Here is a 15,219-nt window from a genome sequence, read left to right as displayed (position 1 = left end):
AAAGATGACATCGTGGAGTCTGAAGAACAGATTGTTTCAGCTTTTCACTCCCAAACTACTCCAGTAAACTTTTCTCTCTTTTTTGATCTAATTATGTCCGTTTAGAGCTGCTGTTCTCCTCTCAGATTATATGCTCAGCTAGTATTGAAACAAAGAGTTTCATGTGGAGCCAGGAAATTTTCTTCCAGTGTGCTGAACTTGTGATTAAGCACATGCAGATTGTTGGGCATGCTAACGCAGCCAAGTGTTGATCTTCAGCTGTTTGCCCCTCATTTCTGGCTGTTCTCTCTAATAGTCTCCCGTTCCTTCTTGTTTAGCTGCTGAGTTGCAGGTTTTTTTGTCCTTAAACATTCAGTCATCCGTTTGGTGTGGATGGAATCTGGCCCACACCCAGTTCTAGTTTCTCTGTAATGACACACTGGATTGATTGTTGCAGTGGTAAAGCCAAGCCACATTGAACAATCCATCAGTTGTAAACATGGGTTCAGATTGTGAGACGAAGCCTCTTCAACGATGTGATTTGTATTGAGGCTTCAATGGATTAAAGATACTTTTATAATGTGTTAACTTAGCTGTAAAATATGTAATATCTTAAATCCTTTTATTGCAAAAGAGATGTCAGACCTGCCTGGTTTCTGTGCCAGCACATCTGTTAATTTTTCTGTCACTCCCCGACTCATTGGTAATCTCACCATACAGCTGTACTGAGATATTTTATTGAAGACCTACGGAAAGATGTCTGGGATGCCTGAATATTAAAGGTTTTTTTCCTTTTCTGTTTGATCCTTTTCTTTGTAATGTTGATCAATAATTCACTCTCTAGAACCCCATCTCTGCTTGGCCATTTTTGATTTAGTGTCTTTGCTGAAAACTACAAATTAAAGTAATTGCGTGCTTCTTTGGTGACTTTTATGATTCGCCATGGATTTTACCAGATGATGCATTCTGTGAATTGTGTGAAACAATGAGCTGAATCACTCAGTTAAGGTCTGGTGACTGTACTCATCACAACCCCAGTCTTTCCCTTTGGACGGTGTCCTGCTCTCCTGCTTCTTAAAAAAGTCGTTACTTGTGAGTGTCATAGTTAATCTGCCCTTCACTGAATGTGTCTTTCACTGTGATAGAGTTCACTATCGTAGTGAACGCAACACGAACGGTGATTTTTGGAGCCGTCTTTGTGTACTCAGGCCAATGAGGTGTGTGTCTGTTGTGCACTCTTTGATGTCTGTAGATTATTGTTGGTGCCGACATGTTTGAAATGGGTCGATTTTCTTTTTTTGTGCTTGTTTGTTCGTTGCTTTTTGTCTTTTTTCAAAGAGCATTTTGAAGTGTTTCTGTGGCCGACTGAGAGCAGGAGTCTCACTCCAAGATTTTCCTTTTTCTAATGTGTAGAAATGTTTGTACTCAATGAAACAAATAAGTGCACACACAAAAATACTGTTGTGTTCAAGAAATGTGCACAGGAGCATATTTACTGTGGTATGTCAGTGAATAAAAATTATTCTAAATCAATGCAAACAGTTTCACCTTTGGGTAGAGTGCAGACAGTGCTGAGAGAAGAATGAACCCTGCACTGCTAAAAAGAAGGAGAAGGTCTGACTGTAACACTGAAACAGTGCCTGAGGAGGAAAATGGGCAAAGCACACCCTCCCATAGTGTCTCCACGGCAGTGAGGATAGTTTAAATTAAATAATACATTTACATTTAATAAACTAAAAAAAATTCTAACATATTGAATTTCCCCTAAGACTCACTGTAAAAACATGACATTAAAAAAGGCTAAAAAAAACACTGGAAAACTATGACAAAGCATTTGTAGTAGTAGTAATATTAGCAGAGCTCCATAGTGCAGTGGTTTACACATTTGCCTAACAAGCTAAAAATGCCCAGTTCAATGTCAATCACTGATGTGTGCTCATACATACATTTATACATATTTTATAAATGTATACATATTTCTGTACATTGTTATCTGTATATACAAGTTGCTTATGTATATAGCACCACTTTGTTCCTTCATTCTATATTTGATGTACCCCTTGCTATAAGAGCTGTATAACACCCACATTTCTCATCTGTGGGATAATAAAGGTTTATTCTATTCTATTCTATTCTATTCTAAACAGTCCGAACCGTAGTTTTGTGCCCTTCCCATTTAAGAAAATGGCGTGCACTTTTGTTTAAAATGATGATATGTGAGTGTAGCAGTGGAATATGAGGGTCTCAGTCAGGAGCAAGGTGCTCATTCAGACATAAAGCTGACTCATTCGAATACTGTCAGATTAATGGAAATGTGTGAAAGGAGCGAGACTCACAAACAGCCGTCAAAACAAACTGATGATTCAGCTCAGATTCATTTTTAATTGCTTTTTATTTTGTGTGAACTCTTCATCATTATTACACAACAAGTCATCTTTTTGTTTTTTACTTTGCTCGGCTTCTCTCATGCTTATTACTGGCCAGTATTCACAGTAACAAATGACATGCTGTCACTATTTCTGTGGGGAACTGTAACAGGACGCACCAGACAGAGTGGTTCAGAAAGTGGTTGACAGAAGGAAGAATGCAATTTCTACAACCAGCATGTGACATTCCTCCGACAGTCTATCTGCTTAGATTTGGACCCTGCTCTGGCTTTGAGTCATTCATTCATGCACCGTAGGAGCTTACTGCCGCTCTAAACCCAACAACACAATGGCTCTGATCTCCCAAATGCATAGTAATGAGAGAGAATCCAAGCATGTACAGAATAAATCTAGTCTGGACACAACTGGCAACATTTTTACTTTTTTTTCATTTATCTTTAAAGTTTCGAACTTGTACTGTAAGCAGCGCGGGGCACACACACGTCTCCCTCCAGCAACAAAAAAATTCCCCCCCTTCAAGCTTGAATCAGCATCTTGTCGCAGCGAATCTGCAGTAGCGGTCACATAGTCTGGTTGGCCCTTGCAGTACAAATAAATATGGGAAACGAAAGCCCAGAAATCGGGAACAGTCGGTTTATTTTTCAAACCATTTCTGTGGTTTCACTCAATAAATATTGTCTGTGAAATGTTAAGGCTTTGAGTCCACTTTGGTTTTCCATTGTCATTATGTTCTTATTGTTTGGGCAGCCTGACCATTTTGCCTTTTCCAGTGTGTATACAGAGTATAGAAGGTGATTTTAGAGTCGTTTCATTCTTTGTTTGTCAGATGTGACCCAGCAAATAAACTGGGAAAACTTCACAAATGCAAAATGGCAGAAGTTAGTGAATGAAATGAAATTTTGTTTCTTCATTCAGCAAGTTTGTCATCCTCCTCGTGGATACAAACAGTACCTTCCTCCCTTTACGTGTAGATTTCATCCTCTCAGCTGCTCCCTCTGATTGGACAGAATAAGGTTCACCTTCTCTGTGCCATTACAAATCTATAGATGTCTGATTGCAGTTGATGACAGAATAAATGGGAGAGAGTGACTCTGTCTGACCTCTGATTGCAGCATGAAAGCATGACATGTTTTAGCCTTTTACAGTAAGGGCCTTTAAAGCGGCTCAGTTAGAAACAGAGTGAGCGAGGCTGGAATGTTGACTTAACGGTTTTGAGAGAAATGGATCCCATGTTGCTGCAGTGATTATGGTTAATAAAGGCTGACCGAGAGAGCGTGAACTGGCATATTTTGTCATGTATTAGTTGGAAATATTCTTGCTCACATTTGCTTGCTTTCATCATATAAATTCCAAGTTTTTCCACAGCAGGTGATACCACAGAACTTACAAATGAAAATGTTATTTTCACATTTAACATGTCAGTGTCTTTGATCAGTCGTGTGGTGGGATTCCCCTCCTGTAGGCCTCCTTCCCACTTTGTCTTACCTCCTTCTTCATTACAAACATATCTCTCTCACTGCAATGTACTCCACATGTTTTGAATAATACTAATCATCATCTTAGTACTGACCAGTATTACAGTGATTATCAGGCAGCCATAAGACAGAGTCTCCGTTTTACAGGTAAATTGATGCACGGAGTATTTCTTCTTCAGTCACCTTTCTCACTCACTATGTGTTAATAGACGTCGCAGCAGATGGCCCCGCCCCTCCCTGAGCCTGGTTCTGCTGGAGGTTTCTTCCTGTTAAAAGGGAGTTTTTCCTTCCCACTGTCGCCAAAGTGCTGCTCATAGGGGGTCATATGATTGTTGGGTTTTTCTCTGTATGGAATATTGTAGGGTCTACCTTACAATATAAAGCACCTTGAGGCAACTGTTGTTGTGATTTGACGCTGCATAAATAGAATAGAATTGCATTGAAATTACTGTTCATGCTACACAGTTGCACTTGTCTTTCTCAGATCAAGTCCGCAGCTTGATCCAACTAACTTGTTATATCTTACAATACATTTCAATGTACATTGCCCGCAAGTAATTTAACAGTCACCAAAAATTTGTAGTTGTGGAGTCACCATTTAAGAGTTTGAAAATGAGCCACGGATGTAACTTTAAACGTAAAAGCCAAAGAGCATATTTTGCAATCTGTAAAAAACAAACATTTATTATATTTCTTTACTATAGAATAAAATAAAAGGGTTAAATAAATAATAAAATAAAACAGTTGGTGCACATGTGAGAGAAAATTGCGAGCCGCTAATTGAGCTTTATCATCAGCCATCTGTTGGTGATCCATAACACACTGTTAGGAAATGGACAGGCTCGTGTCTTGTCTTACTTGCTAACTATCATGTTTTACACCCAAAGTCTGTCTTACAAAGGGAGAGCACAGCAGCTGCAGCAGCAGAGAGATAGATGGTAAATTTGTGGTCCATCAACCACAAGCTTGATTAGTTGATCCAGCAGTTAAAGATCAAAGGCACGAGCACAGAATGTATCCATCAAGCCTGCAGAAAGGTTTATGCAGACTTTTTAGGGACTCGTACTAAATTCGAGCTTTCTGGGAGTGTGTGTGTGCACATGCGTGTGACAGAGGTAATACTCACTGATTGGTACCCTGAGCTCATTTTTTCTTTCATTATAAGTCTATCAATGTGAGGCAGGATCTTGATGAAAGGCCTTCTGCAGACAATTGATCTCAGTAATGATGAAGAGGTGGGGATAGGTCAGACATGCCACTTCTTTCACTGGATTTTCAGTTAGGTGCTCGCTGAAGTGAAAGCCAGTCACAGCGCTGCATTTTGATGGGCTACCTATATGTGTTGTGTGATTGATTTTTTTTTTTCTTTTATTCTCTTGCGCGATAGAATAATGCCCATTTACCAAATGCAAAAAAAGGCTTGTGTGTACCTTGAGAAAAGAGCGTTTTTCTCCAAACAAATTAATTAAATTTCTCCCTGAGGTCTTTCCACTTTTTTGCCACAAACCTTCATTCACAAAACTAAATGGATGTTTAAAAGAAAAAACCTGATTGAGTTTTCTTCTCAGTCAAATGAACCTAATCAAAGTGGAGACATGGAAAAAGGCAGGCACAAACAGGGATTCTGTAATTGGCCTGTTTTGCATTTTATCTCCAAGGATATTTTATTCACACGCATGCCTTATAAAGCCTAAATTGTTTCAGTTCTCAGCTGATTGCTGCTAAAACACAAAAGAGAAGAAAAAAACACTGCCCCATGCCTCCTACAGGGTTGTGCTCAACCACCTATTTCAGACTAAACTGGATTATTGACAAAAGACACAAAGCGGGAACGCCTTGGTTTTCCTGCATAATAGAGCCGTAGCGCCCTGGGAGCCGTTGCCTGGTAGTAATTGAACTTATGCCTTTGAACAGTAGATGTTTTTAACTGGAGGCATAGTATAGAGGATGCACATGTTTGTTTATTCCAGAGATTATAGCGACGGGGTTCATGTCCCAGAATATATACATTTTCACATTTTTTTCTTTTGCCACTTATATATTTTTTAAAGGTCAGTGCATTTGGTGAAGTATGCCAGGAGGAGTAATGGAGTTACAAATGTGTACTGAAGCAAAATCAAAGGGCTGTTTTATGTTTTGGGTGCTGCCCGAAGACTTCGATATGCATAGAAAAAGTTGAACCTCAGTGCAGCACAAGAATTTGCATGAAACACCGCCTCAGTCTACAGCACTGGCATATGGACGTGGTTAAGGAGGAGGTGTCTGAGTGTTAGCTGCTCTCTGGGAAGAGTCGAGGCATATCGGTTTGTCACATTTCCAGGTACGAATGATTAGAATTTAGGGCTGCCACAGGTGAATATGGACTGAACTGAAACATAGTTGCCACTTCATTGTCCAGTAGACAGCGATCTGCATCACGCCAAGAACAAAAATTATTTGCAGAAAAGTACACTGTAAAAAAAATCGTGATATAAAAGTATTTTACAGTTTTGTACTGTTCTTCTAGAATATCATTAAATTCACATAAATAGACTCTGATTCTACATTTCAAATGTAAATTAACGTAAAATCACTCTAAATGTAATAAAGCATAATTTTCTTGTTTTGTAAATGTATCTGTCTGTACATGAGCATATTTAGATAAAATACATTCACAAGTGCATCATAATTTCACAAATATCTGTCCGTTATTTGGAAGATTGAACTGTTAAATGTAATGCTATGGAAAAATATATAAAATGATTCGTATAAACTTTTTTTACATCAAATAATTATTATTATTATTGTTATTTAGGGCGATCGTGGCTCAAGAGTTGGGAGTTCGCCTTGTAATTGGAAGGTTGCCGATTCGAGCCCCGGCTCGGACACTCTCGGTCGTTGCGTCCTCGGGCGAGAAGCTTCACCTACCGCCTACTGGTGATGGCCAGAGGGGAATTATAAAGTGACTGTAAGCGCTATATGAATGCAATCATTGTTATTAAACCAACTGTGTTTTCGTCATTCGTATTATTATTCTATTGCCGCATCATGACCTTTTTATAGGTAATTTCATTGCTTATCCTTACTTTTCCTAATTACTGTTTAACCCTGGCGTCGGGCGGGCACGCTCTGTTTTGCGTACTATTTTAATCCGGAGCACTGCAACCACGTAGCTCGCGCAAAATTTTTTTGCATTGAACGGAGGTTTACTACATCTGTGCCATCAGCTTGTCCTAGGTCACGGTTCCTTCCACATAAAGCTTTGCAAAACTGCTAAAAGCGCTTGCAGCAAAAAAACATATATTCCGAACACGCTTTGCCGCTCCGATCAGCTGTTCATAACACCCCGTAGATGTCAGCGCGAACTTTTGCATTTCCGCCATACCTCCCGAACCGGATGACGTCATTTCGCGGAAATGTAGTCTTTTTACCATCGGCCTCAGGGCCTATCCTGTCTTTTTAAAGTTATCTTTGACTTTATGACTTTCGTGTCGTTTCGGGATTTAGGATCAATTCACTGCGGAATAGTTTTTTGTGCATATGCTGCTTTTTTGCCAATTTGCAGTATTATTTATTTTCGTTTTTCTCGGTATAAAAATGGTGTATCAAAACTGAAAACTTGAAGACACTCAAAATACAGTTTCCTGTGGTAGCAAACTTTTTGTGAATTTGTATTTACGTTTGAGGATAAGCCTCTTAAATTCTCTAACTAGAATATATGTTAAAAGCAAAAACGATTTTCAATTTTTTTGTAGTTTTTGCACTTTTTTGCAATTTCTGTAATTACTATGCACTAATGAATACATATTATTAACATGGGCTATATGGTTGTATTGATGTTAGCAACTTGAAATGCTCCCAAATGGCTCCACAGCAGGTAAAATATTAAAGCTCTGGCGGATTGGTTTATGGTAGGTCTAAAGGGTTAAAAGCACTGAAAAAGGCAAAATCCATGCAAATTAGCGGCAACAACTGTATTGTCATACTGAAATACCGTATTTCATGGAAAGTTATTTTCTGGTATTTTCTGGTATTTTGGCGCCCCAGCTGCCGGAATATTACAGTTTTTATAGGATTTTTTTTTTACAGCATAATTCATTAACAGCACTGAAACCACCTCAGACGACATTCGATTGTTGTACGAACCGGGCGCCGTGACCGAGGACTCTCAGATTTGAACGATCTGTCAAAAACAGACGGAGCTTTTCTTCCTGTTTCTCCTGCAGTGCTTTAAGTTTGCAGCTTGGTAGCGTCTTGTTAAGATTTGCTTAAACCAGAGTCATCTAAAGAGTCTGTCAAAGATCCTCATAAATCCCAGCTGGATCTCCCTGAAGCAGTCATTGAGATGTATTAACACTGCTCAGCAAGCCTCTCTGTTAAAGTCTGCTCAAAGTACAGCCGCTGGGCCTCAAAGACCATTTCAGTCCACTTCATTTCTTTGCAGGGTTCCTGCTCACCTGCTTAGATTCAAAACTGGACACAGCTTCTGTGATTTTAGAGATGATTAAAAGTGCCGGGGAAAAGAAGAGTTCATACGAAGTTCAGATGACAGCTTTTAAATCTGGGCTGTGGGGCAATCATTTTAAAGGACTGCTGTATGTATAAGTGCATCTGATTTTCAGTGCTACCCAAAGCCAAAAAGCATGTAATTCATTCACATGTGCAGTGTGCAGCTCGCTAAGAACTTATCATGAGACAGACAGGTTATTCTGACTGGTATCGACATGTTCATTTTTGGGACTTCTTGCAGAGGTAATGATACCGTGTATCGTGTCTTTGCAGCAAATATGAACTAATGGCACAATGACTGACAAAGTAAAAGCCTTTGGTTCTGTGCAAAGGTGATACATCTCATGCTGACTCTAAAGCTCCCCAGTTAACACTTCTCACTTGTTTGATTTGTTTAAAATAAAATTTAAAAAGCTGTTTTATTTTTTAGGTTTAATTTAGGCCAATCAGCTGCTAGCTGTAGCTTCATATTTGCATATTTGAGGATCTGTCTCATTTCATTGTTTTATGTTTTATTTTGACCAGTTCTGTGCTTCGTCCAGCAACGAGCAGATCATAGATGGTTTCTTTTTTTCTTTACCAGACCTTCTAACCTTTATTTTGACCTTACCACAGACAGGTGGTTAGGTCAAAATAATTGTCATTGCTTTTTACGAATTTGTCTAGCCTTTCAACATAAAATCTAAACTAGATTGATTTTTGTTTCACTTGAGTGGTTCATCTATTAGGATCCTGCACAGCGACTTATTGTTTCATTTCCCTAATTTGATGTCATTTAATAGCATCTAATGAAAATTTGTCTTCATCCTACCGTCTCCCCTGGATTTCCACAGGGAGCTGACCATAACGCTTTCAACAGTTGCTCAGATTAATGAGAAACTGTGATCTGGATCTGACCTTTTGTTGCCAAGCGCCTAAACGACTTATCCAACAGTGGCATATCCTGGCACATCCCCACAAAATACTGAATCGCTGGGGGTTGATGTCAGGCCTCCGGTGAAGGGTTTGACAGAGCTGACCTTATGCGAGATCTTTTTTTTCCATTCTTGTGATATTTCCCCAAACTGTTTTGAATAATATATCCAATATTCAGCTGCGAGTCTGTGTTGTTGTTGTTGTTGTTGCATAAGGTGAAAGAAGCCATTTGGGAGTTGATTTATTTAACTCTTCACTGTATCACACCAGTGGGAGTTGTTACAAAGTACTTCTGTTGGTTTGTTTTTTATGTACGAGTCTTTTATATTCACCCTCTCCATCTGAATGTGATATTTTTCGTCTGTAGATCATTTCCATGGTGTCGCCTGCTGTGTTTTAAGCCTAATTTCCTGCTGCCTTTGTGTGGCAGCGACAGCTTTTTGTATTTGCAGTGATCATTAGCAGACAACAGCTGTCCCCAGAGGTTACTGAAGCCTTTCTTCACAGATACAATCTGAAATGACAACGGACAGGCGAGAAAATCAATAGTACAACCCCTAAGCAGTGGTGGCATGATGTCTATGATCACAAATGAGACATCATCATCCCCTTTGGCATGTGGAGATGGAGAAAGATCACATTCACTGTGGGTTCAGGATTGCCTTGGGTTTCAGCTTAAATAATTGGATTACAGCATCAATGATGCCCTGGTGATTTATATGCAGGTGGCTGAGACTCTTTGGGTGAGCTATCAGCCAACAGATCATATTTTGATGATCTATATTATTTGCGTTTGGGGTGTGAAATAATATTTTCAGTTTTTCATTCATTTTATTTCCAGGCCGTGTACAGGCTTCTGCTGTAGGACACAAACATGTTTTTTTAAGTTAGACTTTCCAACATTAGCACATTAAAAAAGGTCGGTTGGTCCTAACTTTGGAACAGGCTCGTGGAGAAACAGAGCCAGTAATTCTTCAACGCTGTGCCAGCAAATGATTAAACAACCAAACACGCTATAAATATTGCATCGGCATTTCCACACAACATTTGGGAAAATGTTTAATATTAAGCCTGTAACACGATGAATGGCGTTTATGTAGTTGTGTTTATTTTGTTATGTCTGCAGAGGCCATAAATAGAACATTAGGATGCAAGGTCACCTTTATTTTGAAAAATTCCCAAACTGACACAGTGTTAATGTTCTGGCTTTAATAAAACTTTATGTGGTGTTCCTCCTCTTGGAAGGCATGAAGTTCAAAGAAGGGAAAAAGGTGTCACAAAACGTAATTGCTTTTATTTCACAGCTTTCTGTGGACGCACACACTGGGCACAACTGAAGATTTTGATGAAACACATTTCAAAGCTGCTCCGTTTAGTCAACGCTTTAGGAATGGTTATTGAATCATTCTCTTTCCGATGACTCGCTGCGTCTGTAGTCGAGGCCACAAAGTAGCGATTCTGTTCTTCCACTCGTTGGTCTGGGTCAAAGTGAAAGTAAAGGTCCGAGAGTCGCAAATGTACAGTCACTGAGAAAACAGTTGCAGTGTGAGCCTTTAATGTTTGCAGTATATTTTGTAACATTTCCTACTTTCCTTTCCTGCAGATTGACGGTATAATCTCTGCTTTTCGTTTTCTTTGTCTTTCAGAGAAAGAACGCCCACCTGCTGCTGAACGTGTTTCTGCTGGCAGCGTGGGGATTCTTCCTATTGGCCTGTCGCTTCTACTGGATGGGCAACAAACCTCCAAACTTCTCCAACTCTGACAACCCAGCGGCTGACTCGCCCTCGCTCATCACCAGGACCCTGACCTTCTTCTACCTTCCTGCTGTTAACTTCTGGCTCCTCCTCTGCCCAGACACACTAAGTTTCGATTGGTCGATGGATGCCGTGCCTCTGATCAGGAGCCTTGCTGACTGGAGGAACTTTCATACAGTTGTCTTCTATTCTGGTCTGTTGTTGCTAGCTTGGTTCGGCTTGTGGACACATCGTGCACCGAGGGGAAAGGACACTAATGGCAAAGTGCATCATTACACCAATGGCAGAAATGGGAGCAGTAATGGGCACAGTTACAGTTATAATGATTATGAGCACGTGAACAATTCCAATACGGATGCTCACATAAATAATACGCAAAATGGGACCAAAAAGCACTATGAGAGCAGGACTCTGCTACCTACCACTGAAAATGTTGTGGTGTTCTCACTGGGCCTCTTGGCTATCCCTTTCCTACCTGCCACAAACTTGTTTTTCTATGTGGGATTTGTGATAGCCGAGCGAGTACTGTACATCCCGAGTATGGGCTTTTGCCTGCTGGTTGCAGTGGGGATCAGGTCCCTCTACATCCGACTACGCCGCAGATCATCCAGAACAATGTTGGTGTACTCCAGCGCAGCCCTGGTTCTATTTTTTGGTGTCAAAACAGTTTTGAGGAACCAGGACTGGCAAAATGAAGAAATGCTCTACAAGTCAGGGATTTATGTCAATCCTGCTAAAGGTAAGATGTGTGCCTTTATTCGTATATGTGTAAACATGTAAAATCACACACTCTTTATATGCAACCATTATATTTATTTGTCCGAATAATTCAAAGCAAATATTTAGGTGAGGTTTGATTATGTGCACCGTCCATTAGTTTGCTATCATCCTGAATAACTCAAATAACACATTTTAACTCTCAATATTCTTACGAGTCTAGTATTATTCTAAGGAATACAACAGAGCTGTACGTTTTGATCTGACACTTTTCTTATACTCCGCATGCAATCTGTTTAATTGGAAAGGCACCATCTGTGACTGGCACCTTTAGTAAAAGATCAAATATTCTAAAGCTTCATATTAAAGGTCATCAAACACTGATTCTTATCCAAACCGAAGCTCTTGGAGCTGCTGAACGGAGAAGCAGGACAGGGCCCCACAAAGCAGCAGAAGGGCATGTTGTGTTAGCTAATTTCCCTTTCAGATTCTGCAGCGGCGCTGAGGCATGACAGCTGTTTGTTTTGGCAGGCCATCAGCCGAACCAAGGAGCAGAAATGTCCACGACTCACATTCAATAAAGTTAATATGAGATGAGAAAAGAGCCCAGTCTCATACACAAACACACACACACACACACACAAAGTGTGAAATTGTGATTACACAGAATGTTTATGACACTTTTTTCACTGAGCGTTCAGAGCAGGTGAATGAAGAAAGCTTTTATTTTTTTCCCGTTATCCTAGACACTTGTGTGTTTTAAACGCTGCACATTACAGCAGCGTAACCACCCGTTAATGGATTTTATCTTCCTATTGAATGAGTTTTAGAGAGGAGAGATGGAATAATACCTCAAGGTTAAAAAGTACTACTCTTACACATTTAGAGCAGCGTGCACCTCATTAGGCGCATCTCTGGAGTCATAATAGTCTTTTATTTTTAATACTGTACACTTTATAAATTATTCCAAAGCAAATTGAAGAGATGCTAATGTTGCACTCTGCCATTAAGCATAAAATCCCATTATTGTACCTTTTTCTCTTCGTATTTATTACTTAGTTCATGTTTTCTGGATGTATTTCCACACTGCAGAGTATCTGCACAATATGTACAAAACATCTTGGCAGCCTTACATCTCCTGTCAGTTACTGCTCTTTGCTATTTAATGCCGTTAGCTATTCAATGGCGCTGTGGTGGTCTTCTTTTCATACACACTGGAAAAACTGGTGGTTTATACACAAAGCTCCCCCGGTGTGCCATCTCTCTTCAGCAGTACTGTCTTGGTATGCCAGCTGCAGCAGAACAACGTCCTCCTCAGAGGTTAAAAGGCGCTGAAGCCACGGCAGCATGAGGCTGTGAATAACAAAAGAAAATGATTACTTGCCATAGAAATGTTCCTCCTGCTGTTATAATTCACCGACTTTTTTCTTTTTCTTTTGATTAACCTTTTCTTTTGTGACCCTGCGTGACCCGTCAGCATGGGGCAACCTTGGAAATGTCTTGAAGAGCCAGGGAGAGATGGAGGGGGCGGAGCAGGCTTACAGAAATGCCCTGTATTACCGCAGCAACATGGCTGACATGCTCTATAACCTGTGAGTGTTTTTAATCACACTTATTGTTGCATTCAATATTTTCGTCAAACATTGGCCCCAAATTTTTTATTTGTTTGTTTGTTTTTAATCTGTTGATGCGACTGTGCATTTATAACCATCTCATTGTCTTAAAACGTGAATGAACGATTGGAAAAACTCTCCTTTCTCATGTGTACATTGATCAGAGCTCCTCTGAGAGGAAGTGCCGTCTTGTTTTCAATTCCCCGGGGCGCTGTCCGTCTGACAGCGTTATTAATGATGCTGTTTTAGTCTGAGGGGAAAACACAAAACACCGGCCAATACTCAGTGTGATCAAATGTCTGTGGTTTGCGAAACTGTTCCCTTCACATTTATCAGCTGGCTGATGTTGGTGTTTAATCATAACAGAGGCTTTAAACTGAAACGATCTCCTCTTTAGAGTTTTTAAAGCTCTAAATTGTCAGAACTGTCTTTTCCTTTGTCTGCTCCAGTGGTTTGCTGCTACAGGAGAGCAACAAGTTCTCAGAGGCACTTCACTACTATAAGCTGGCCATTGGGAGCCGGCCAACTCTGGCTTGTAAGTACAGCTCTCCTTTTTTTATTGACAATCTCCAGCACTTGTGGTCGTGGTTGTGCTGTGTCCAGGCAACAGCGAACACTGGCTGTGGTTATGTGAAGGGAAGGGAAGAGGTGGCAAAGGCCAGTGTGTGTACAGCTGAATTAAACCTTCGGTGCAGCTGTGCGACTGCTTTCAAAGCCCGATATGTCCGCAGATAAAGCATAAACATTAAGTGATTTATTATGATTGAAGCCATGGTGCTCCTGTTTATTTTATTCTTGCTTTGTTCATTTACTTATTTTTCTCTCTCTCCTGTCCTCCTCTGCTTTGTCTCTTCTTCTCACCACGAGTTCCTCGCAGTTTTATCCATTTCTTTTGTTATGTTTTCACCTCTTTTTTTTTTCTGCTCCCTGATTAGTGTAAATCACATTCTTACCTGATCATGAAATAAATTAGCTCCCCGTTGTTCTGCGCATCAATCAATGACAGATAAACAGACAATCCTGAAAGTTTCTTCCTTTATTCCCCAGATTAATTATACACCTAATCAAGATCACAGTTAGACTAGAAAATTTCCATTCAGCGTGCAATTATCCAATCTGTTAACGCTGATAACAAGGTTAATTAATTACCCTAAGCAGCACACGTTTTGAAGGCGGATGAGAATGTGACAGCTAATGTGTGTTTTTTCAAGGTTACACTTTTACTCACTGGCTAATTGGGAGCTAACTGGGCCAAACTGTCACATTTATACCCGGCATGCACATTTATCCCATTCTTTGATGAGGCACTATTGATTTGTGTCACTTTTTTGAGAGAGAGAATCAGTTGTTAGAAGGCTGACGAAATTGGAAAAGTTTTCCTTTGTCTCTGTTTTTCTTATCTGCCGTCCATCGTCTGCACAGCCTGTCGTTGGGAAAAGGGTTCAGATATTTACCATCAAATGCACAACAATAAGCAGAATGGGTAAAATTGTTGTAAGGTGGAAGAGTGAAGAGTAGAACATAAGCATCAGGATAACGATTTTCAAGGACGTTGGAGGGAAAACAACAAAAACAAAAAGGAGGGTTTTTTTCTAGCTATTTGTTTTTGATTTGATATGTCCTGATTGATCTTCTGTTTCAAGTTAATTTATTCCAGCAGCCAGACTTGATAGGGAGTTGTTTAGAGAGGAAGGCCTACAGAGACTAATTACCCTTCAGCTGCGTATTGATCATTAGATGCCGTCTTTGACCGTTCAAGAGAAAGTTTAACGTACATTCAAAGTATCCCGCGGGACGTGTGCAAATATCAAACATACAGTAAAGCTGGAAAAGCATCAACAGTGGTTTAATGGAATTCATATGAAAATGATTTTTTTAGCCGTTGCTTCAA

At 40.0% G+C, this 15,219-nt stretch overlaps 1 protein-coding gene across 1 annotated transcript in view; it reads left to right on the top strand.

The window, feature by feature from the left end:
- tmtc2b (transmembrane O-mannosyltransferase targeting cadherins 2b) overlaps positions 1-15,219 on the top strand; it is an 85,628-nt gene that overhangs the window by 45,955 nt on the left and 24,454 nt on the right. The window contains exons 3-5 of the mRNA XM_040025041.1: positions 10,891-11,737; positions 13,193-13,307; positions 13,778-13,863. Coding sequence (XP_039880975.1) covers positions 10,891-11,737; positions 13,193-13,307; positions 13,778-13,863 — 1,048 coding nt within the window. The remainder of the gene's footprint in view (positions 1-10,890; positions 11,738-13,192; positions 13,308-13,777; positions 13,864-15,219) is intronic.

This window comes from Simochromis diagramma, unplaced genomic scaffold, assembly GCF_900408965.1.
Source record: "Simochromis diagramma unplaced genomic scaffold, fSimDia1.1 OVJJ01000293.1, whole genome shotgun sequence".
Taxonomy (NCBI): Eukaryota; Metazoa; Chordata; class Actinopteri; order Cichliformes; family Cichlidae; genus Simochromis; species Simochromis diagramma.
This window is presented reverse-complemented; position numbering and strand designations above follow the sequence as displayed.